Source organism: Coregonus clupeaformis, chromosome 23, assembly GCF_020615455.1.
Source record: "Coregonus clupeaformis isolate EN_2021a chromosome 23, ASM2061545v1, whole genome shotgun sequence".
NCBI classification, from domain to species: domain Eukaryota; kingdom Metazoa; phylum Chordata; class Actinopteri; order Salmoniformes; family Salmonidae; genus Coregonus; species Coregonus clupeaformis.
Window position 1 is genome coordinate 15,168,087 of NC_059214.1, and position 25,754 is coordinate 15,193,840.

The window sequence follows — 25,754 nt, forward strand, 5'->3', positions numbered from 1 at the left end:
AGGAGGGCTGATCTAGGATCTGTCCATATAATCTTATACATTATGATCTAAAAGGAAAAACTGGTGCTAGATCAGCATTCCTGAGACCCTTTGTAGATACGGGCCCAGACCCAAGTGGTTGTTGCTTTGTACACTAAACAGGATCCGTTGAGTAGATGCTCACGGTATATTGTGCAGGGCGAATCTCAACATCCACCGAAGTCAAAATTTCACATAGTCTTCCATTGACATCAATGCATGTCAGAAGTTAAGATTGACCCCTATATCTGCAAAGTAAATTAACAAGACTGCCTACAGTATGACAGTGGTATGACAATAATACAATAGCAGCTCTCTCCCTCCTCTTAAACCTCGGCTGTCTATTATTACAGGACAAAGCTGGTCTAATGATAGTGTTCCTCTACCAGATCATTATCAACTTTATTATCTACATTATTGCCTTCTGTGTAGACCAAAGCAGGGACACTCAGTACATCTCCAAAGAGATTGTTTTGTTTACCTAAACAACAGTCTTTTTATTTGTTGTGGTTCTATTCTTGTGTTTCTTTGTCAGATTTGGAATTTGTGGAACTTGTTGAAATCTACCTCTAAGCTGTTGGTCAAGCTGTTCGCCACCTCTCTGCCAATAATGAACACGCATGCACACACACACACAATTTTCCATGACATCACCCCTCCGTGTTTACTCCCTCCCAAAGTTTACTGATCCATCACCTAAAGATTTCCTCTCGGTTGGGAGAGTAAGAGAGACTGACATTTTGGCTCAAACAGCTAACTACGACCACCCTGGCTTTCATAGCTGAGTTAGCCAGCAGTGCCTGTGGAGTAAGGTAGTCATTAAATGTTTTGGACTGTTTTGGACCAGTGGTTCTCAACCTATTTTGGTTACTGTACCACCAAGTACATTTCGCTCTGCCCGGAGTACCCCTGAAGGACCCCGTCGTGTGCATTTTACCAGTAATTCTATATGCTTTCATGAGTCTTCTCATGAAAACAGTACCCCCTGTGGAACCAATGTTTTGGACAGATGGACTGTATGTATTTCCACTTGCACTGTTTCAAAAGTGTTCAACTGTGTTCATCTGTGTGTGATTATGTTGTATATTCTATCTTGCATCGATGCTCTATGCTATAAATGTGGTCCTCTGTAGCTCAGCTGGTAGAGCACGGCGCTTGTAACGCCAAGGTAGTGGGTTCGATCCCCGGGACCACCCATACACAAAAAAAAAAATTATGCGCGCATGACTGTAAGTCGCTTTTGATAAAAGCGTCTGCTAAATGGCATATTATATTATTATTATTATAAATGTGGTTGGTGTGTGTGTGTGTGTGGGATGAGTCAATCTAGGAGCGTCTGCTATATTAATTCATATTAATGCAGTGTTACGATCAACTCAGGGCCCACTAAGACGAGTGAACGGTAACCTAGACACATTTTAAATGTTCAGGCCCAAAGGTTAAATGCTGCTTGCTCAATTATACTAATACACATACACCGGTGTAGCGTATATTCTCAAATCATGCAGGGTGTTGTATTAAGGGTGTGGGGTTTCCACTTGATGATGTTTTGCTAGAATTTGTACAGGTCAAGATTAGTTTGTATCTCAAGGGGGGATATAATGTCTAACTTAGTCATCTTGCAGACACTTCTTGTCTGGAGAGACTGTAATACTTACTTACATACAGCACCAGTCAAAGGTTTGGACACACCTACTCATTCAAGGGTTTTTCTTTATTTTTACTATTTTCTGCATTGTAGAATAATAGTGAAGACATCAAAACATAATGGAATAACACATATGGAATCATGTAGTAAGCAAAAAAGTGTTAAACAAATCAGAATATATTTTATATTTGAGATTCTTCAAATAGCCACCCTTTGCCTTGATGACAGCTTTGCACACTCTTGGCATTCTCTCAACCAGCTTCATGAGGTAGTCACCTGGAATGCATTTCAATTAACAGGTGTGCCTTCTTAAAAGTTGAGCCAATCATTTGTGTTGTGACAAGGTAGGGGGGTATACAGAAGATAGCCCTATTTGGTAAAATACCAAATCCATATTATAGCAAGAACAGCTCAAATAAGCAAGGAGAAACAACAGTCCATTATTACTTTAAGACATGAAGGTCAGTCAATACGGAACATTTCAAGAACTTTGAAAGTTTCTTCAAGTGCAGTCGCAAAAACCATCAAGCGACTCCATTTTGCGCCTCCCTTCCTATAGGCAGAAACTCAAACAGGAAGTACCGGTGCTAAGGACTATTCAACGCTGGTCTGACCAATCGGAATCCACGCTTCAAGATTGTTTTGATCACGCTGACTGGGATATGTTCCGGGTAGCTTGTGAAAATAATTTAGACTAATACACTGAAACGGTGACTGAGTTCATCAGGAACTGTATAGGAGATTTTATGACCGTTGTGACTATTAAAACCTACCCTAACCAGAAACCGTGGATAGATGGTAGCATTCGCGCAAAACTGAAAGCGCGAACCATCGCATTTAACCATGGCAAGGTGACTGGGAACATGGCAGAATACAAACAGTGTAGCTACTCACTCTGCAAGCCAATTAAACTGGCAAAACATCATTATAGAGACAAAGTGGAGTCGCAATTCAATGGCTCAGACACGAGATGTATGTGGCAGGGTCTACAGACAATCACGGACTACAATAGGAAAACCAGCCACGTCGCCAACACCGACGTCTCGCTTCCGGACAAGCGAAATACCTTCTTCGCCCGCTTTGAGGATAACACAGTGCCACCAACGCAGCCCACTTCCAAGGATTGTGGGCTCTCCTTCTCCGTGGCTGACGTGAGTAAGAAATTTAAGCATGTTAACCCCCGCAGGGCTGCCGGCCCAGACGGCATCCCTAGCCGCGTCCTCAGAGCATGCGCAGAGCAGCTGGCTGGTGTGTTTACGGACATATTCAATCTCGCCCTATCCCAGTCTGTTGTCCCCACATGCTTCAAGATGGCCACCATTTTTCCTGTACCCAAGAAAGCAAAGGCAACTGAACAAAATGATCATCGCCCCATAGCACTCACCTCTGTCATCATGAAATGCTTTGAGAGACTAGTCAAGGATCATATCACCTCTACCTTACCTGTCACCCTAGACCCACTTCAATTTGCTTACCGTCCCAAAAGAACCACAGACGATGCAATCGCCATCACTCTGCACACTGCCCTATCCCATCTGGACAAGAGGAATACCTATGTAAGAATGCTGTTCATTTACTATGGCTCAGCATTCAACACCATAGTACCCTCCAAGCTCATCATGAAGCTCGAGGCCCTGGGTCTGAACCCTGCCCTGTGCAACTGGGTTCTGGACTTCCTGACGGGCCGCCCCCAGGTGGTGAAGGTAGGAAACAACAACTCCACTTCCCTGATCCTCAACACTGGGGTCCCACACAGACAGTGAGTGTGGTGAAGAAGGCGCAACAGAGCCTCTTCAACCTCAGGAGGCTGAAGAAATTTGGCTTGGCACCTAAAACCCTCACAAACTTTTACAGATGCACAATTGAGAGCATCCTGTCGGGCTGTATCACCGCCTGGTACGGCAACTGCACCACCCGCAACCGCAGGGCTCTCCAGAGGGTGGTGCGGTCTGCCGAACGCATTACCGGGGGCAAACTACCTGCCCTCCAGGACACCTACAGCACCCGCTGTCACAGGAAGGCCAAAAATATAATCAAGGACATCAACCACCCGAGCCACTGCCTGTTCACCCCGCTTTCATCCAGAAGGCAAGGTCAGTCCAGGTGCATCAAACCTGGGACCGAGAGAATGAAAAACTGCTTGTATCTCAAGGCCATCAGACTGTTAAATAGCCATCACTAGCACATTAGAGGCTGCTGCTTTCTATTGAAATCACTGGCCACTTTAAGAAATGGAACACTAGTCACTTTAATAATGTTTACATATCTTGCATTACTCATCTCATATGTATATACTGTATTCTATAATATTCTACTGTATCTTAGTCCATGCAGCTCTGTCATTGCTTGTCCATATACAGTGGGGAGAACAAGTATTTGATACACTGCCGATTTTGCAGGTTTTCCTACTTACAAAGCATGTAGACGTCTGTAATATTTATCATAGGTACACTTCAACTGTGAGAGATGGAATCTAAAACAAAAATCCAGAAAATCACATTGTATGATTTTTAAGTAATTAATTTGCATTTTATTGCATGACATAAGTATTTGATCACCTACCAACCAGTAAGAATTCCGGCTCTCACAGACCTGTTAGTTTTTCTTTAAGAAGCTCTCCTGTTCTCCACTCATTACCTGTATTAACTGCACCTGTTTGAACTCGTTACCTGTATAAAAGACACCTGTCCACACACTCAATCAAACAGACTCCAACCTCTCCACAATGGCCAAGACCAGAGAGCTGTGTAAGGACATCAGGGATAAAACTGTAGACCTGCACAAGGCTGGGATGGGCTACAGGACAATAGGCAAGCAGCTTGGTGAGAAGGCAACAACTGTTGGCACAATTATTAGAAAATGGAAGAAGTTCAAGATGACGGTCATTCACCCTCGGTCTGGGGCTCCATGCAAGATCTCACCTCGTGGGGCATCAATGATCATGAGGAAGGTGAGGGATCAGCCCAGAACTACACGGCAGGACCTGGTCAATGACCTGAAGAGAGCTGGGACCACAGTCTCAAAGAAAACCATTAGTAACACACTACGCCGTCATGGATTAAAATCCTGCAGTGCACGCAAGGTCCCCCTACTCAAGCCAGCGCATGTCCAGGCCCGTTTGCCAATGACCATCTGGATGATCCAGAGGAGGAATGGGAGAAGGTCATGTGGTCTGATGAGACAAAAATATAGCTTTTTGGTCTAAACTCCACTCGCCGTGTTTGGAGGAAGAAGAAGGATGAGTACAACCCCAAGAACACCATCCCAACCGTGAAGCATGGAGGTGGAAACATCATTCTTTGGGGATGCTTTTCTGCAAAGGGGACAGGACGACTGCACCGTATTGAGGGGAGGATGGATGGGGCCATGTATCGCGAGATCTTGGCCAACAACCTCCTTCCCTCAGTAAGAGCATTGAATATGGGTTGTGGCTGGGTCTTCAAGCATGACAACGACCCGAAACACACAGCTAGGGCAACTAAGGAGTGGCTCCGTAAGAAGCATCTCAAGGTCCTGGAGTGGCCTAGCCAGTCTCCAGACCTGAACCCAATAGAAAATCTTTGGAGGGAGCTGAAAGTCCGTATTGCCCAGCGACAGCCCCGAAACCTGAAGGATCTGGAGAAGGTCTGTATGGAGGAGTGGGCCAAAATCCCTGCTGCAGTGTGTGCAAACTGGCCACAGGAAAGACCTACAGGAAACGTATGATCTCTGTAATTGCAAACAAAGGTTTCTGTACCAAATATTAAGTTCTGCTTTTCTGATGTATCAAATACTTATGTCATGCAATAAAATGCAAATTAATTACTTAAAAATCATACAATGTGATTTTCTGGATTTTTGTTTTAGATTCCGTCTCTCACAGTTGAAGTGTACCTATGATAAAAATTACAGACCTCTACATGCTTTGTAAGTAGGAAAACCAGCGAAATCTGCAGTGTATCAAATACTTGTTCTCCCCACTGTATGTATATATTCTTAATTCCATTCCTTACTTAGATTTGTTTGTATTGGGTATATGTTGTGAATTGTTAGATATTACTTGTTAGATATTACTGCACTGTCGGAGCAAGAAGCACAAGCATTTCGCTACACCTGCAATAACATCTGCTAAACACGTGTATGTGACAAATAACATTTCATTTGATTTGAGTTGAAATGGGCTCTCATGAGGACCACCACAGGAATGGAAGACCCAGAGTTACCTCTGCTGCAGAGGATAAGTTCATTAGAGTTACCAGCCTCAGAAATTGCAGCCCAAATAAATGCTTCACAGAGTTCAAGTCACAGACACATCTCAACATCAACTGTTCAGAGGGGACTGTGTGAATCAGGCCTCCATGGTCGAATTGCTGCAAAGAAACCACTACTAAAGGACTCCAATAATAAGAAGAGACCTGCTTGTGTATTTCCCGAATTCAAGGCACACTTAACCAGCATGGCTACCACAGCATTCTGCAGCGATATATATCATTTGTTTTTCAACAGGACAATGACTCAACACACCTCCAGGCTGTGTAAGGGCTATTTTACCAAGAAGAAGAGTAAGGGAGTGCTGCATCAGATGACCTGGCCTCCACAATCACCCGATCTCAACCCATTTGAGATGGTTTGGGATGAGTCGGACGGCAGAGTGAAGGAAAAGCATCTAACATGTGCTCAGCATATGTGGGAACTCCTTCAAGGCTGTTGGAAAAGCATTCCAGGTGAAGCTGGTTGAGAGAATGCCAAGAGTGTGCAAAGCAGTCATCAAGGCAAAGGGTGACTAAATATATTTTGATTTGTTTAACACTTTTTTGGTTACTACATGATTCCATATGTGTTATATTTTGATGTCTTCACTATTATTCTACAATGTGGAAAATAGTAAGAATGAAGAAAAACCCTTGAATGAGTAGGTGTGTCCAAACTTTTGACTGGTACTGTACATACTGCATGACATGGTGGTTGGACAACTCTTAGGTTATGTTACAACATTACGGTATGTTACTTCATATTCATAAATATGGTATGCAGTACTGTCACAGAAACGATGGAGGAGTGGGATGAAGGGATGAGTGAGGGAGGAATGTAAAGAAGGGTACTGAATGAAGAAGAAAGTGTGTTAGTAAGTTGTTGTCACAACAAGAGGGGAGAGGAGGGAAGAAAGGCTTGACAAAATCAAGTTGTTTACAGGAAGACTGTGAGCGTCATTTTTTCCACCACAATTAAAATGTAATCTTTCCTCTGTGGAATTTCACGTGGTCAGAGGCTGAAGTTCAGAGGTCAAGGCACCTGCTGAATGTCCTGGGTGTCCATGAGTGTTCTGGTGGTCCCCTCTAACCTCTCTCTCTCTCTCTCTCTCTCTCTCTCTCTCTCTCTCTCTCTCTCTCTCTCTCTCTCTCTCTCTCTCTCTCTCTCTCTCTCTCTCTCTCTCTCTCTCTCTCTCTCTCTCTCTCTCTTTCTCTTTCTCTTTCTCTCTCTTTCTCAGGTTCAGTTACTCCCATGTTTGTGAGGCTGCCTTGTGGAGGGGTGGGGGTAAGTCACTCTCATCTTCTTCTTCTCTCCTGTATAAATAATGGTGCTGTTTGTTCTCCCACCACACATACACACACACACACCACCCTGGAGCACCAGAGGCAACCAAAACTGTTGCTCTGCTTTCTGTTGAGTGGGTAATTGTGACCAGATGTTTTCTATAAACAAGCTGTGTGCTGTAGAGTGTGTGTGGGTGGGGGGGGTGCACTTTCTGTGTGTTGTGTGTTCAGAGAGACACTTGGGGGGGGACGACGACGATGACGACTGACAATGGTGTCTGTGTGTGGGTGCACATGTGTGCTTCCACTTCAGTGTGCTTGTAAATGTAAAGGTATTAGGTCAAAATAAGGTCAGCTGGGGCAGTGTATGTGTGTGACCCCTCTATGTGTGCATTTGATTGCGAGCCCAAGTTTGTCTGTCTGTCTTCATAGGGAGTGTGTTCCCTTGTATATGTGTTCGAGAGTGTGTGTATGTGTGTATGTGCATGCGTATTGGAGGGAGTGGGTGAACTCAGGTCATGTGTGTTTGTCGCTCCCTAGGTCAATATGTTAGTCAAACTGATTTTCCATCCCCCTCTCTCTCACTTTTTCTCTCCCCCCTCTCTCTTCTCCCTCTTCCCCGCTTTCTCCCCCATTCCCCCCTCTTTCTCTCTCTCCCTTGCTCTCTACCCCCCCTCACCCCCACCCCCTTGCTCCTTCTCCACAATTCTCTTCTCCCCACCCTGTCTCTCCCCCTGTCTCCCCCTGTCTCTCCCCCTGTCTCTCCCTCTCTCCTGTCTCTCCCTTCCCCTGTCCACCCCCCTCTCTCGGGGGTAGCTAGCTGGGTCTGTCACGGTGCCTGCTGCCGCTGGTGGGAAACAGAAGGGGCTCTGCTCTGTTTTAGGGAAATGGCACTAAATTGTTGTCTTCCTGTAGTCCCAGCACAGCGCCTCCGCTCGTCAAATTACCCTGTCAGCCTGAGCAGAACCACCACTCTTTCATTCCAACACGCTCCGCCCTCTCTCCCCACTCTCTTTGGTCCCTGGTCCCTCGCTTTTCCCTGTCATTCTTGGTCGTACTGGCATGCGTCTTTCACCTCTTCTTACATTCAAAAGTCGCTTTTGTCAGGAGTACTCTACTTTTCCAACGTTGCGCTTTCTTCTCTGTTAGTGACTAGAACTGCTGACATACTTTGGCACTGTGTTCCTTCCTCGCTCAATCTTCTCCTTTAATTTACTCCTCAGTTTATCCCATTTCTTCTTCTTTGTTTTTCTAGCTTGCTCACTTGTTCACTCAATAACTTGGTCACTATTTTCCTTGATCGCTTTCTCACTTACTCACTCACGCACTCACTTCTCTGGTGCAGCCATCACTCTTCAGTCAACTCACCCTCCCTCTCCCCCAACCAAATTTCCCTCTCTTCCCCTCACCCCTCCATTCCCCCCAGTCTTCTTTTTATCGTAAATGCACCACAGACCCGTAATTCGTGACAAAGTCCTTCTTGGCGCGACTTGAAAAGGCCCACGTTTTCCTTTTTTCTCTAGCCTTGAGCGTTCATGCAACTGAAAGCCAAATGCAGCAGGCAGGGATCGCCAGAGTCAATGTGTGCTGAGTCTGTCGGAGACCCCAAGGTTCACAGAAACCCTGCACGTCCCCACACACTCCCTCTTTCGCTCTCTCTCTTCTACTCTCTCTTTCCCTCTGCCAGGTGTTTCCTTCTCTTAAGATTATTCCATCTCAGAATTCAGTCGGTCATCCCAGGTGTTTGTGTGTGTGTCTGTGTGTGCCTGTGTGTCCGCGTGCATATGTGTCTGTGTGTGACTTCAAGTTAGTTCCAGGGTCAACCCCTTGATCAACAAAAAAGCAGATTTTTTTTTTACATGCAGACAGTGTAAAAACGAGGATTTAAGAGTATCTATGCTGATTGTGTTACAGCGGTGTGTAGACGTTAGAGCTGTGTGTAGTCTGTGACAGTATGTGGAGTATGGACTAGTGGTGTGTAGAGTGTGTGGCGGTGTAGAGATGTACAGTTGAAGTCGGAAGTTTACATACACTTAGGTTGGAGTCATTAAACTCGTTTTTCAACCACTCCACACATTTCTTGTTAACAAACTATCGTTTTGGCAAGTCGGTTAGGACATCTACTTTGTGCATGACACAAGTAATTTTTCCAACAATTGTTTACAGACAGATTATTTCACTTATAATTCACTGTATTACAATTCCAGCGGGTCAGAAGTTTACATACACTAAGTTGACTGTGCCTTTAAACAGCTTGGAAAATTCCAGAAATTGATGTCATGGCTTTAGAAGCTTCTGATAGGCTAATTGACATTATTTGAGTCAATTGGAGGTGTACCTGTGGATGTATTTCAAGGCCTACCTTTAAACTCAGTGCCTCTTTGCTTGACATCATGGGAAAATCAAAAGAAATCAGCCAAGACCTCAGAAAAAAAATTGTAGACCTCTACAAGTCTGGTTCATCTTTGGGAGCAATTTCCAAACGCCTGAATGTACCACGTTCATCTGTACAAACAATAGTACTCAAGTATAAAACCATGGGACCGCGCAGCCGTCATACCGCTCAGGAAGGAGACGCGTTCTGTTTCCTAGAGATTAACTTACTTTGGTGCGAAAAGTGCAAATCAATCCCAGAACAACAGCAAAGGACCATGTGAAGATGCTGGAGGAAACAGGTACAAAAGTATCTGTATCCACATCAAAACAAGTCCTATATCGACATAACCTGAAAGGCTGCTCAGCAAGGAAGAAGCCACTGCTCCAAAACCGCCATAAAAAAGCCAGACTACAGTTTGCAACTGCACATTGGGACAAAGAGCGTACTTTTTGGAGAAATGTCCTCTGGTCTGATGAAACAAAAATAGAACTGTTTGGCCATAATGACCATCGTTATGTTTAGAGGAAAAAGGGGTAGGCTTGCAAGCCGAAGAACACCATCCCAACCGTGAAGCACGGGGGTGGCATCATCATGCTGTGGGGGTGCTTTGCTGCAGGAGGGACTGGTGCACTTCACAAAATAGATGGCATCATGAGGAAGGAAAATTATGTGGATATATTGAAGCCATCACAAAGCCCTGACCTCAATCCTATAGAAAATTTGTGGGCAGAACTGAAAAAGCGTGCGCGAGCAAGGAGGCCTACAAACTGACTCAGTTACACCAGCTCTGTCAGGAGGAATGGGCGAAAATTCACCCAACTCATTGTGGGAAGCTTGTGGAAGGCTACCCAAAACGTTTGACCCAAGTTAAACAATTTAAAGGCAATGGTACCAAATACTAATTGAGTGTATGTAAACTTCTGACCCACTGGGAATGTGATTAAATAAATAAAAGCTGAAATAAATCATTCTCTCTACTATTATTCTGACATTTCACATTCTTAAAATAAAGTGGTGATCCTAACTGACCTAAAACAGGGAATTTTTACTAGGATTAAATGTCAGGAATTGTGAAAAACTGAGTTTAAATATATTTGGCTAAGGTGTATGTAAACTTCCGACTTCAACTGTATGTAGTGGTATGAAATGTGTGCGAGCGCGTTTTACTATACTTGTGAGTGCCAGAAGTCCTCACAAGAATGGTAAACCAACTAAAATTCGGACATTTTGCCTGTCCTCACTTGTAAAAAGGCTGCTTTAGGTTTAGGGTTAGAATTAGGGTTAGGGATTAAGACTAGGGTTAGGTTTAGGGTTAGGAATTAGGGTTAAGGTTAGGGTTAGGGGTTAGGGAAAATAGGATTTTGAATGTGAATCAATTGTTGATCCCCAAAAAGTCCTCACAGGAATAATAAGGTGTGTGTGTGTGTGTGTGTGTGTGTGAGATTGGGACCACGGGGCAGGTGTGTGTCAGCATAATCAGCCCTGACTGATGAATGCCTGGCCTCTCTCTCTGACCATGTAGGTACACACACACACACATATCCACAACACCAAGACTAGCCAGCTCCTCCCAACCCATCCCCCATCTCTCTCCATGTCTTCCTCCCCTTCGTAATATTTCTCTCCATATATATCCCCCATCTCTTCCAAACTTACTCGCTTGGCTCAATATTGACACTCCATGTCTGTGAATATAAGCCATCTCAGCTCTCTCCTCCCCTTTAAAATCACACCTCTCCTAGCATCCCCCATGGGACCCCAGTAGAAGCACATTCAAAGACTCACTTGGCGGACAGACGTGTGAAGAGCAAAGTCTCTTCCCCTGCCCTTTAGATTGATGTGTGTGTGTGTGTGTGTGTGTGTGTGTGTGTGTGTGTGTGTGTGTGTGTGTCTGTAAGGGAAGTCATTCACGTCAGTTGGATAGACCCGGAACTCACTCTGAGAGTCTCTTTACTGCTCCCTCGTTTTGCTTAGCAATCAAGTCCCTTTTTTCCTTCTTTCTGTGCAAGCTGTGATACAATAGATTTGCAACACTGTGTGTGGTTAGGGGCTTTGTACTGTAGCTTGTGTGCTCATACCTCCTTTCACTCTCTCACTCTGGAAGGGTTGCGAGGACAAATAGCACCACAACAATCCTGGTCCAACATTGTCCTATTATTTAACCTGTTTATATTGTACATTATACATGCACATTAAAACCTTCCTAATATTGAGTTGTACCCAGCAGCGCTGCAGTTCTTGACACAAACCATTGTGCCTAGCACCTACTACCATACCCAATTCAAAGGCACTTAAATATTTTGTCTTGCCCATTCACCCTCTGAATGGCACACACACAATCCATGTCTCACTTGTCTCAAGGCTTAAAAATCCTTCTTTAAACGGTCTCCTCCCCTTCATCTACACTGATTGAAGTGGATTTAACAAGTAACATCAATAAGGGATCATATCTTTCACCTGGATTCACCAGGTCAGTCTATGCCATGGAAAGAGCAGGTGTTCATAATGGGTTGTACCCTCAGTGCATATTGTGCATTATATAAATGTGCATTTGTGTTTGTGTTCACAGGTGGACAGTGACACCATTTGGAACGAGGTCCACTCGTCCAGCGCTGCTCGTCTGGCTGTGGGCTCCGTTGTGGAGCTTGTCTTCAAAGTGGCGGCTGCAGAGCTCAAGGTTAGCCTCATGTCCCTCGTCACCGTGTGTTTGTGTATGCGTCTGTCTGTCTGCCTGTCTGTCTGTATGCCTATTACCAATGATAATGCCATCTCGCAACTGATGCTAAATGCTAATGCTAGCACCATCTCAGGTGAACAGGTGGCAGAGTGGAGCATTGATAATTAGACCTCATTAGCAGTGCTAACGCTAGCCCCACTCAAGTGAATAAAAGGGCTTGTGTATCTTCATTAATTTAGCCTTGTTAGCCGTGCTAGTCGTACTCACTCTTAACACCTACAGACTCGGTAGGAATGCACCCCACCCCGCTCCCCACCACTAAGCTCTCATTAGCACCTTTCAGACAGACACCCCCGCCTTCCCCTCCTGCCCGCCTGCCTTCCTGTGTCTGTGGCTGTGCCCGACTATCGCTTGAACCCCGCTGGCGACCTAGCACATGGGCATCACTAAGTGGCTAACGCTAACAGTCCTTGCTAACACGCCGGCTTTATTAGCCTGCAGACCGCAGCAGAGCAGAGCTGGGTAATGGAGACTAATGATAATTCCTCTCAGAGCCGTTAGTATAGCATGCTAAATTACTAACACTCACATGAAGTTTCTGGTAGGACTTAGGGCTTCAACTAGCACTTTCACTCTACTTGTTATAGTAGTATTGAAAACATGATCTATTGTTATTTGAAGGTTGTTGTTAGGAGTGTATCAGTTGAAATGAGTATGTATGCCATCTAGTGAACAACACTTGTTATTGTTACTGAAATGAGTGTTTGATTCATTTACTTGTTTGATTCATTCACTGACTCGTTTGTTCATCCATTAATCTATTTATCAATCAAACCCTGATGGATTTATCGAGGACATGGGCCCCTTGTAGCTCAGTTGGTAGAGCATGGCGCTTGCAACGCCAGGGTTGTGGGTTCAATTCCCACGGGGGGCCAGTATGAAAAATATATATATATATATGTATGCACTCACTAACTGTAAGTCGCTCTGGATAAGAGCGTATGCTAAATGACTAAAAATGAAAATGTAAAAAATGGTCTCTCTGACCTGAAATAATCATGAAAATGTCTGCACTCTACATAGGGGTTGGAGGAAGTTATCTCCTTGCTGCTTAACCCCATCTTAGTATACACACTCACCTGCAAACCCCCTGGCCTGTCCAAGTCAGCATTGTCAACGTATTTAAATCACACACCCTCACTCTCACACACACAACTCTTTCAAAGCGGCCCCTATCAACAGACAGGATCTGAGTCCCTCCTCTCCCTCTGCTAGAATATTATCCTCTGTGGCCAGGCGAGGTGGAGAGTAATCTACAGCAGCTGCCTCAACATCATTAGACTGGACTACAGGGACACAGGTCCCCTCACTACGTCCCCGCATACCACAGTCAGTCACGGCCCCAAAACACTGGGCGTCCCCATATTACACAAGGACCCTAAACAGTCGGCGCGGGAGCGGCTGGAGTCCCCCAGGTCCCCACATTAACACAGCATCCACTCCTCGCACTGCTACTCCCAGCTTACAGACACACGTGTGTGTGTGTGTGTGTGTGTGGCGGGAGGGGTTGTGTGTCTATGTCTCTTCAACAGTGTCTGACCCTCCGCCCTGTCAATGGCAAAACAATTAACTGTGAGCCATAGGGGGATTTAAGGTCAGAGAGGGAGAGAACTGAATATTGCATGGAGAAACTGGAATGTGTGCATGGGTTGGTGTGCAGATATGTGTGTGTGTGGGTGTTTTCGTGTGTGTGCGTTTTTGGGGTTCTGCGTTTATCTGAGTATGAGTGTCTGTCAGTCTGTGACTGCTCAAGGCCTTATGGGTAACATGGTTCCGTCTTCTCTGATTGGCAGAATGGTTTTGCTGTAGTCCGGCCACCTGGACACCACGCAGAGGAGAGCACACCTATGTAAGTCCCACCCCTTTTATGTTTCTTCCATCTCATTGGATCAGATCTTGTTGACGTCATTGCGGAACAATAAAGAGATTTCGAGCAAAATAAAATGATCAGAACCTGTCAGACTCAATAAATGTATGTTCTCTTTATGTCTCCCACCCGCCCTCTCTTATCATTCCATCACAAAGGGGATTCTGTTACTTCAACTCAGTGGCCATCGCAGCTAAACTCCTGAAGGAGAGGCTCAGTGTCAGTAAGATCCTGATTGTGGATTGGGTAAGTTTACCTTGGACTTCCTGTGCTTCCACACAGAATAAGGCGACAAATAATGTGACCTATCTTTCATAAAATGTTTTCATGTTCTGTGAGTCTAATAAAATGACAATACATCAGGGTTCTATATCTATGAAACACATAACGTCAGTCGTTACAATCTGTCAAATTGAAAATAGTCCACATGCCCAGGAAGAGATGTGCGTGTCATCATGGCTGCTGGATGTTGCTAGGATCGTTGCTGGGTTCATTATACGGCTTCCCAAAGCCTTTTAACCCCTTTTCATTTCCTCCTTTTGATGAGACTTCTACAGCTAGCCCTGTCATCCAGGGAGCAAGGACAGTTTTTTCTTTTTTTACTCCTTTTACTCTTTTGTATTAGAAAATGTCTCGATGTAGAAACTTATAAAGCAGGGGGAGACTGTAAAAAAGGACACTCGGTTAAAAAATACCCTTCTTTAAAATGTGTCAATTGTATGAGATAATGCCTCAATATAGACGTTTAAGTCACTTTTTAAAAATATGTTTGACTATGTGGGAAGGTCTGCTAAAATGAAATGGATATCATAGCCAAAAGTAATAGATACTCTCACCCAGCAATGGGATTTTTTAGGACTGACTTAATCCAATTGTATGCCTAAAACATATGCAACCCTCTGAACTGGTCACAAAGAGTTTGTAGGGTTGTAGTATGTTAGATAGTGGCTAAGCATGGCAATTGATTGGTTTGTTTCAGTGTGTCCACTTGTCTACTTTGGTGTAACTCTTCTATGTCCAACTGACGACTGATTCAAGGACGATTTTGTTGTTTAGCGCACAATGCTTATGAATAGGTTTTTAATGTGGAGATCTGATCCTAAATCAGTTGTTAGAGGCAGGAAGTAACCAAAGCATCTACCCCGCCCCTCTCCATATCTGTCAGGATGTTCACCATGGCAACGGCACACAACAAGCATTCTACAGCGACCCCAACGTTCTCTACCTGTCACTCCATCGCTACGACGATGGCAACTTCTTCCCTGGCAGTGGAGCGCCTGATGAGGTGAGTGGCAGAGTTGGGGACACGCTCGCGCGTGCGTGCATGTTTGTCTATGTTCACTTTGACAAGCGCTTTCTGTTCTTCACATCACTGGCACACATGTAGACAGACACTGGTAGCTCAACTCCCTGCACAGTGTGCAGGATCTCAACACCACTAGTTTCCTCTTGCTAAGGAAAAACAATTTACTGAAGAGTGGTGTTGCAGAATTCCGGTCACTTTTCCCAAAGTTCCCAGGTTTTCCAGAATTCCTGTTTGGAGGATTCCAGATTCCTGGAAAACCTGGGAATTTGGGGAAAGTTACCGCATTTTGCAACCCTATTGAAGCACTCACTCTGTTGAACACGGACCATAAAATTAAATGGTGGCCATGTTTCAACAGTCAAAACACTTGGTAGTATAATTTCCATCACTGGCTCAATAACCAACAATGACCATAGGATTGACCCTTCGCTAAGCTCCGCCCGCCTTAGTTACTGTCAGTGGCGGCTGGCCGATAGAGGGCGCTAGGGCGCCGCCCCCTTAAATAAAATTATTTTAAAAAATAAAATAAAAAATAAATAAAAATAATAATAATAATAATAAAAACATCAGTATGTCAATATTTGTGTGTTTGAAATATGGAATGCACACAGTAATATGTGTAAGATATGATAGAAAATCATATTCGCAACCTTTCCTCTGCCTGTCAAACGCCTCGTCAGCTCTGGGCGATACAGAAAGTGCCCCGAGGAGGCGGGTCTACGTAGCAGTTAAGCCAATTGCTAATTTAAGATATGAATGTATGACATAAAATGTAGCCAATCAGCGATCTTAAATCGAATCCAAGGAGGGCGATTATTTTATCGCCCCAAGCTCGCCCCTGATAAAATAAGGACCGGGCTCCAGTGGCGCCATTTTTACTAGACGACAATGGCGAGCGCAAACGTTACTCCTCCAAGACCCAACCCTAACTCGGTGAAATCTCTCCTCCAAGATCCGTTTGAGAGGAGAACTTTGTCAGAGAAAGTTCGGGTGAAAGAGCTGGGCCCAGATCAACCTGACCTCTCAATCAGACAGCAGGCTAGCGAGAAAGGGAAGCAGTATATGCGCGGCTTCTCCCGTAGCTGGTACACCAGGAAGGCTTGGCTAGCTGGGTGCACTGATGCTAATGCTTTATTTTGCTTTCCGTGCTTGCTTTTTAAAACAACGGGGTCAGATTCAGCATGGACAGGTACCGGAGTGAGGGATATGAAGCACCTGTCAGAGAAGGTAAAGAAACATGAGAACACCAGGGCACACATGGACAACTCTGTAAAGCTAGCTGTATTAGGAAGGGTGAACATTGCTACGCAGCTGGATGACGGCCACAGGATTGCGGTGAGGAAACACAATGAGGAGGTGGATAAAAACAGGCACATTCTATCCAAAATTATCGATTGTGTGAAGTTCTGTGGGGCTTTTGAGTTGGCCTTGCGTGGGCACGAGGAGACTGACTCCTCGGACAACCCCGGCATTTTCCGGGGCTTAGTGGATTTTGTTGCCTCCCTCGACAGTGTGCTGGAGGAGCACCTGAAGACAGCTACCGTTTTTAAGGGCACGTCAAAGACGATACAGAACGAGCTGTTGGACTGTATGCTGTCAGTGCTTAAGGATTACATCCTGGAGGAAGTAAAGAGTGCTGATTTTATCGCCATTCAAGCTGACGAGACGACTGACGCTTTCCACCCACTGCCAGTTGGTGCTTGTGATACGCTACATCGATGCTAAAAGTAACGTCCAAGAGCGTTTTTCGAGTTCATTTTGATCGAGAACGCAACCGCCCGACACCATCGCTACAGCGCTGCTGGAGAGGCTCAGCACCATACTCTCACATGGACAAAAGGCCAAACTTATTGCCCAGGCTTACGACGGAGCAAGTGTGATGAGGGGAGCCACCGGCGGAGTGCAGCGTAAAATAGTGGATGTGTACGAAAATGCGCACTACGTCCACTGCTATGCACATCAGCTGAACCTCATCATGCAGCAGGCTACTTCACGCATCCCCAGGATCGGCACTTTCTTTTCCGACCTTGCAGGATTTTCTGCTTTCTTCTCCAGGTCTCCCAAGCGAACCACCGTGCTTGACGAAGTGGTTGCGCATAGACTCCCCAGAGCCTCTACAACACGGTGGAACTTCCACAGTCGCGCTGTAAACACTGTGTACGAGTACAGGGATGACCTCCTAACGTGTTTCCAGACCATCAGAGACTCTGGGAACTTTGATGCCCCGACTGTCAGAGAGGCGGGGGGCTTTGTGAGGATGCTCGAAGACGAGGCTTTCTGTTTTTTCCTGGCACTGTTCCACAAGATCATGCCAAATGTGGACATGCTTTTCAGCCAGCTGCAGAAGAGGAACATCGACCCTGTCTTCATTAAAGCACTTGTCCAGAGGTTCACAGACGGCATGCTAACAATCAGGTAAATAACTATATTTACTATTGGCTGATAAAGATGTTGTTAGAAAGATGAATAGTTCACTTACAACAGTTTAAAAGCCTAAATGTGTCAGGTCATCAAAGTGAGTGATTATCATAGAGCCGTCACAATTATATTTGTTTTAGTATTTTAAAAGGAAAGAGAAGACACAATCAGACGTTGATAATAATGCAGGAAAGTACTACACAGTTTGTAATAATTATTCAGGTGTCCACCAGGTCAATTTCTAGAAGAGGCCTAGTTGTTATTGAAGATTAACTTTATTGCTAAGTGCACAGCAGAACAAAATGATGTTGCATCCCTCTCACAAATGTAATAGAAAAAGGCTTTAAAACGTAATAACATCAGTTAATTATGTACATCACAGGTTAAAAGCAGTTACTAGACATAGTTTGTGTGTATATACACACTATCTGTCTGTCTGTCTGTCTGTCTGTCTGTCTATATATATATATATATATATAAAAGTCACTGGTTGTGTGTTGAGGGGGAATTACAGTGAGTTAAGAAGTCTGATTGCAAGTTATCAAATTAAACTTTATTTTTTGGACCCAGGGCCTCAATTCCCTCTTTGTGTGGGGACAGCGCATCTGACGAGCAGCAACAGCCCATCAAGCGACGGAGGATGCTGGGACCAGGAGAACAACAGAGGTTGGCTATAGAGGTAAGTTGTGATGTAATTGTCAGTGTTTCCCCCTAGAACTTTTTTCAGGCCTGGTAGTATGTAGCCAAAACCCTGAACAATCAGCACCTTGGTAATCATATACTTGAGTTGGACATAGGCATGTGTCAGTCAGGATCACTTGCATCAAAATAGCTTAATTGCAAATTAAAGCTGATGATGTATCTTTTACAGGTATGTGATACCATCCTGAGTCATGCCAAAGAGAGGTTCTCCTTCACCCAGCACCTCATCAGCGCAACACTATTGCACGGAGAGTTTTTCCCACAACACAGTGTGAAGTTCCCGATACAGCGCTTGAAACAACCGTGGGGCGTACCCCATGTTGAACAAGGCCAAGCTCAAAACCGAACTGTCCCTCATCTATGAGAACAGTGAGTTCAAGGCTTGTAGTGGTGCAGTGCCCCTGTACCAGTTCTTCATGGAGAACAACCTTCAGAGCACTTTCACAGAGACTGCCAGCCTCCTCAAGATCCTCATCACCACACCCATGACAACTGCTGAGTCAGAAAGGTGCTTCTCTACACTGAAAAGGATCAAGACCTTCCTGAGAAACAGCATGACACAGGATCGCCTGAACGCTCTGGCCATGCTCTCCATGGAGAAGAAACTTGTCAGGGACATTCCTGACTTTAATCAAAGGGTCATTGAGAGGTTTGCCACTCAGAAGGACAGACGGGCAAAATTCCTGTACAAATAAGATGACAGACACACACACACAGAGCAGCTCTGGCCGCATGTTTCTTTGTATATAGTTGACCTTAGCATAAAAAATCCAGTTATATATGGTACTCTAGAAAGTCTTAATAGTGTCTTTGCTAATATTACTGTATATATGTTGTTTTGTATCAATTAATTGTTGCAGTTCTGGAGCACATTAACAATTAGTCACATTTAGTATGATCATAAAATACTGTATGCTATTCTTCCAGTCAAAGGTTTGAGTTCATCCACTTGATATCCATTTCTATATTATACATCCTTTTATACAGTGTAAGATTTCCTATAAACTTTATAATAATTTCATGTTATTGTCCACTTTCCACTCTGTTCTGACAGCATGCCTGTTGCGTTGCCTGTTTACTACCAATGGTGAAAAGTTCACTTTAAATGCAAATGAAAGGCTTGGGTTTGTGTAATATGTTTTTGTGTAAGAATGCCTCAACTTTTTAATATTGGCATTAAATAATTACTGAATGTTTCACTGAGCACTGCTGTCCTGCAGTTTGTGTTAAAATATATCGCGATGGTTACAGGAAAAAAAAAGTATGGCACAGCCCCACCGAGAATATTTTTCACCAGCCGCCACTGGTTACTGTACAAGCATTTTACTACATTTCGCTACACCCACAATAACATCTGGTAAATATGTGTATGTGACCAATATATATATTTTTTTTACTCTGCCAACATTTTCCAGGGAAGCCCAATTCCCCATTCAACCACTGGCTAAATTCCCTCACAATGATCACAAACTGTGTTTTTAATACGCAATGAAATTAAACACAGACTACCCCTTGCTGATCAGGAAACCCTCGGGTATGTTGTGGTGGACTGTCATTACAATTGCTTCACGGGAACCTGGTAAAATGAAGGTTTTAGTGTGGCTAGCCACTGAATTCACTGTCACCATGCAGTCAAAGCTACTAACCACTTTTGGAGCTAACTAGTGCTCTCAAATCGTTTCCAAAAGTCGACAGCAGATGAGAGTTATTCAGAGTATTCATAACATGTCTAACTTAGCTAGCTAACATACATTTAGAGAAAACAAGTTATATTAAGTGTCTAGCTAGCATTAGCAACGTTTGGTGGTCAATGAGATTGAGAGCTAGCTAGCTAACCAACAATGTAACAAAAGTATAATTTCTGATTTGAAACGCTTCATCAACAGGCTCTGCATTTAAGGATCACAGTAACAAGTACTTCTGGTGCACTTTCATGCGTGTAAAATGTGAGCTTGTCTGAGCAGTGTTGCCAACAATTTTTCAGTGAGATGTCGCTTTTGGCTCCTTGATTTGTCGCTAAAGTTGCTAGATGACGTCATCACAGCACCAATTTGCGGCACAGCTGCAGTCTCCGACGTAGTGTTTTCGCCCCCCTCTCCCACCATACACCCCCTCCCCTGGTGCTTCTCTGCCTGTGCGTGCGCCGTTGCTGTGACTTCTCTTGCACAGACAGCTTCTCCCATTCACATTTGCATCAGAATTGAGTGGCAAAAGACACTTAATCCTATCAAAACCATAGAAACGCTTGGTGGCAACTCCCCAAAAGCAACCTGAAAAGTAACTGAATTTTGTGCTAGCCTCTACCAATAAAAGTCACTGGAGGGGTCTGAAAACTCGCTAAATATATCAACAAAGTCGCTAAATTAGCAACACTGTGTTGAGGCGTCGGACTAGACGACAGTTGCTATCCATTGGAGGGCTGTGATTAGTTGCACAAAATTCTGGGGCGGTGCTTAGAGAAGGGTCAATCGATTTTTGGAAATGTTCCTGTTTTTCACATTCAAATTGTCAACATAAAAAAAACTCAATTGTTGTTAGTTATTCCTTGGTAAATGCTACAATATTGGCAGTCATCTAACATTTACTGATACATGTTTCTTAATGATGGGGTCATTAGCGTGGCCGTCTGCCACTTAGGTCAGATTATTGTGGTTGTTTGTAAAATGCCCAGACTTAATGTAAAAGTGTGTTAGTGTGTTGTGTATGTACTTGTGTGTGTGCATGCGTGTGTGCATGCGTGCATACATATATTAGAGTGTGTGATCTTGTCTGGCAGCTGCAGTCTGAGCTTTGACAGGTAAATAGCAGCAATCCCAGCAGTCTTTTCCTAGATGGATGCTGGTTTAAGAAATACTACAGATACTACTATTGTAGATAAAGCTTTGATATGGTCCATCTACACAAGAATGGTCTATCAATGTTCAGATGTTTTGGTGTGTGTGTGCAAGAGTGTGTAATAGTACAGTATATGCATGTAATTTTGCTTGAGTGTGTGTGTGTGTGTGTGTGTGTGACTAACCTATGTTGTGTTGTAGGTGGGCACTGGAGCAGGTATGGGCTTCAATGTGAACATCGCTTTCACCGGGGGACTGGAACCACCCATGGGAGACGCAGAGTACCTGGCTGCCTTCAGGTAACACACACATCATACACACACACACAGACTAGCTACCACAGAGTATGATGAGGATTTCTTCTGCTAGCAACATCAGCGTCAGAAATCAAGAGGGAGAGAAATTTAGAGGGGCCAGTTTAGTGGTGAATTTACAGCGGTGGGGGTTGGCTGTTGGTGTGTAAGGTGCTCAGGGAGCACTTGGCTGAGGAGAGGGGTGTATATCAACAGGCTGAAGGTCCCAATGCTCAGTCTGTCCTGACAGTTCCCAGCTCTGGAACCATATACACACTACTGTCAGGCCGCAAGTCTACAGACGCATATTAAAGGGATGATTCACTCCAATATCACTCAATGCCTTCTTGACGTTAATGTAGATGATACCGGATGTTGTCTATGTCCAAAGCTTTCAACTTAAGCCAAAGTGACTGATAGTGTAAGCTATTGTTAGCAGTTAGCATTAGAATAAAATATATAGAAACAGTTGATCGCAGATTCAGGACAACTGTAGATGTTTTTGAGGGGGTAAAAACGTAGATGGACTAAGAAAACGGATTGGGTGATTCATGTAAAATATCCCTGCCAAATTGGAGGCACGGATACAACCATGTGAACATCACTTGGGGTCAGACCTGGGTCAAATACATCATGTCAAATAATTTAATACTCTTCAGGTGCACTTGATTTAGTTTGCCCTGTACAATGGAACCAAATGGATAGTCCCAAAAGTGTGCATATTGTCCACACATTGTCTATTTTACAGTGATAGCTATTTGCAGGATACAGTACATCAACGTTACATCCAAGGCAGAAATACTGAGAGAAGTGTAACTCTAACAAAAGGGCATGTTATACCATGACTGTATGAAAATCTCTCGTCCAATAAGAAATGAACTCTTGATACTGTAATGCGTCCTTTTGACAGCTTTTGAGTGGGCTCTATATGGCTGAGAGGCGGGGAGGCTTGAAGTATGATGTGCTGTAATACATGGTCGAGGCAAGGCTTTGTGGCAGCCTCTTTTATCTGCCAAGCAGGCTGATGCCAGGGCTGAACTCCATTAGGTCCGCTGTCTGGGGCTATTTTTAACCCACCTACACACTCACACTTTACACACACACATAATGTGAGCACGTGCATATAAACATCCAACACACACACACACACACACACACACAGGAAAACACAAACACCACGCAAAACTCATGCACACATGCTAACACGCACCAATGCCTGCATACACACAAAACTCACACAAACACACACACACACTCTTGCAGGCATACACACCTACCCGTACACACACAAGCATACATGACATTGCATGCAAGCACAAACTTACATACAGTACATCCACACACACTCATACACAGACATAAAAAAAAAATTTTACCTTTATTTAACTAGGCAAGTCGGTTAAGAACAAATTCTTATTTACAATGACGGCCTACGCTGGGCCAATTGTGCGCTGACCTATGGGACTCCCAATCACGGCTGGTTGTGATACAGCCTGGAATCGAACCAGGGGTTCTGTAGTGACGCCTCAAGCATTGAGATGCAGTGCCTTAGACCGCTGTGCCCATATGGTGGGGCACAGGGCAGAGGGGGATTCACTTTGAAGATGAGCCTGTCTGGCCAGCTGGTCTGAGCTGCCGGTGCAGGTAGACAGTAGACAAACATCAAAACACTCTCTCATTCTACTGACTGGCTGGCTGCACGCTATACTATGCTAACCAGGACAATGTGCCCTGCTAATGTACCCCAGACCTCTATCTCCATATAACCCTGCTCCTCACGGAACCCCACACTGACCGTCTCACATCCAGACAGATGGATCACATGCTGTACAAGCCGCAGTATCGTATGTGTCATGGATGTGTAAAGTATACAAGAGGTGGGACATGATACATATTAGGGTGCATATGTACCTACGATGTATTATTATATATGCAATATATGTGGACAAACCCTCAAGCACTGTGCTCCCATCAATGTGTAGCACGTCTTCAAGTATTGTCTCTTGTGTTGTTGCATATAAAGCAACATTTTATGCGTTTATGCTCAAATCTATCCTTTATTTTTTAACCACCCTGCCCCATTATGTTGGCGCTGCACTTGATAGCAGGCAAATTGTTTGGAAAGGGTAAGACATCTTGTTTGTTAATATTCTGTGACAATGTAGTAGTTACAGATTTCAGACTGCGAATGCATGCCAACTTGGCAATGAGGAACTGTTCCTTTCATTCCGTTTAGCTCAGTAGAAGATACACTGAGTATAAAAAAACATTAAGAACACCTGCTTTTTCCATGACTTAGACTGACCAGGTGAATCCAGGTGAAAGCTAGGATACTTTATTGATGTCACTTGTTAAATCCACTTCAATCAGTGTAGATGAAGGGGAGGAGACAGTTAGGATTTCTAAGCATTGAGACAATTGAGACATGGATTGTGTATGTGTGCCATTCAGAAGGTGAATGGACAAGACAAAATATTTAAGTGCCTTTGAACTGGGTATGGTAGTAGGTGCCAGGCGCACCGGTTTGTGTCAAGAACTGCAGCGCTGCTGAGTTTTTCATGCTTAACAGTTTCCCGTGTATCAAGAAAGGTCCACCACCCAATGGACATCCAGTCAACTTGACACAACTGTGGGAAGCATTGGAGTCAACATGGGCCAGCATCCCTGTTGAACGCTTTCGACACCTTGTAGAGTCCATGCACCGACGAATCGAGGCTGTTCTGAGGGCAAGAGGGGGTCCTGTGGCCAATGATCTGAAAGGCTGACAGCGAGCAAAGTTCATGACCTTTAAGAGATAAAGGATTGATATACCCAATCTTAAATGATACCCTAGCCCCTACCTCTTTTTATGTAGACCTGAATGAGATGCAGTAAGTACACGCAATATGGTAGGATAGCCCCACCTCGACCTCTGGCCCGGCTCCACGAGGGGGCCCTGTTTCCTATTTGAGGATGGTTCGCGAGTTGGGAGCTATCGCAAAACTACCAAGGAACCAGGTACAGATGGCAGTAGAACAAGGTGAAATGCAGCAGGATATATTGTGGAATGGGCTGGGGATGCCGCAGAGATTGGCGCACAGACAAACACATATCGGGCAATCCCGCATTTTCTGTGGGCAAGAGGCAACGCGATCCACAGCTGTGCGCAATGCTGGAGCTCACGGACTTGCTGAAATGGAGCATTAAAAAGAGCAAGCAACTGGAGCAGAGACAGGAGGCTCTAGGTGGTAGAGATGGCACTTATTGAGCTACAAGAAAACAGCTCTGGCATCAGGGCACAAGACCAGCGATGGGGATGGAGCAAGCAGAGATCCAAGGGGCCCGGTGCCAGTGACGTTCCAGCCGGACCTGTCACTGCCCAAGGTCACTGACAATGATGAAATCAAAGTGTACCTCGCAACGTTTGAACGGATGGCGGCTACATGTGGCTGGCCGAGAGAAGAGTGGGTGATTCGGCTTGTAAGTCTACTAACAGGAAAGGCAAGAGAAGCCTATATGACTTTGGACATTAACTTCGTTCATGATGATGACCGTTTTAAGGAAGCAATTAAAAATAAATAGTATACAATCAACAAATACAATTATAGAATGCGCTTTCGTGAAGCAAAAACAAAGCCGGGGGAATCCCCACAGGAAATGTTTGTGCGTCTCCGGGAGCTGGCAAGGTGCTGGATACCACCAACGGAGCACGCAGTTGAAACCGAGTTTCCGCCCCCTCAGTTTTAGTTTTATGTCCCTATATAAATATAGCAAAACGGTTCAAATGATTGAGTGACAGGTTGGCGCAAAACCTGTGTCTCCCCGCTGCGCTGTACCAGCACCACGGAGTGTGTGTGTTTGTAACGTCCATCAATGTAATTGTCTGCATCACTTCCAATCCCCCATATATTTTTTGGAGACACCTACTCATTCAAGGGTTTTTCTTTATTTTTACAATTTTTTACATTGTAGAATAGTAGTGAAGACATCACAACTATGAAATAACACATATGGAATTATGTAGTAACCAAAAGAGTGTTAAACAAATCAAAATATATTTTA

General features: G+C 44.4%; 1 protein-coding gene across 5 annotated transcripts in view; it reads left to right on the plus strand.

Annotated features, from left to right (window-relative positions):
* The window catches only part of LOC121536646 (histone deacetylase 4-like), a 176,490-nt gene that overhangs the window by 124,039 nt on the left and 26,697 nt on the right, over positions 1-25,754 (plus strand). For all 5 annotated transcript variants that reach the window (XM_041844057.2, XM_041844058.2, XM_041844054.2 and 2 more), the window contains 6 exons: positions 7,134-7,180; positions 12,126-12,233; positions 14,087-14,142; positions 14,319-14,406; positions 15,326-15,445; positions 21,622-21,719. In XM_041844057.2, the coding sequence (XP_041699991.1) occupies positions 7,134-7,180; positions 12,126-12,233; positions 14,087-14,142; positions 14,319-14,406; positions 15,326-15,445; positions 21,622-21,719 (517 nt within the window). The remainder of the gene's footprint in view (positions 1-7,133; positions 7,181-12,125; positions 12,234-14,086; positions 14,143-14,318; positions 14,407-15,325; positions 15,446-21,621; positions 21,720-25,754) is intronic.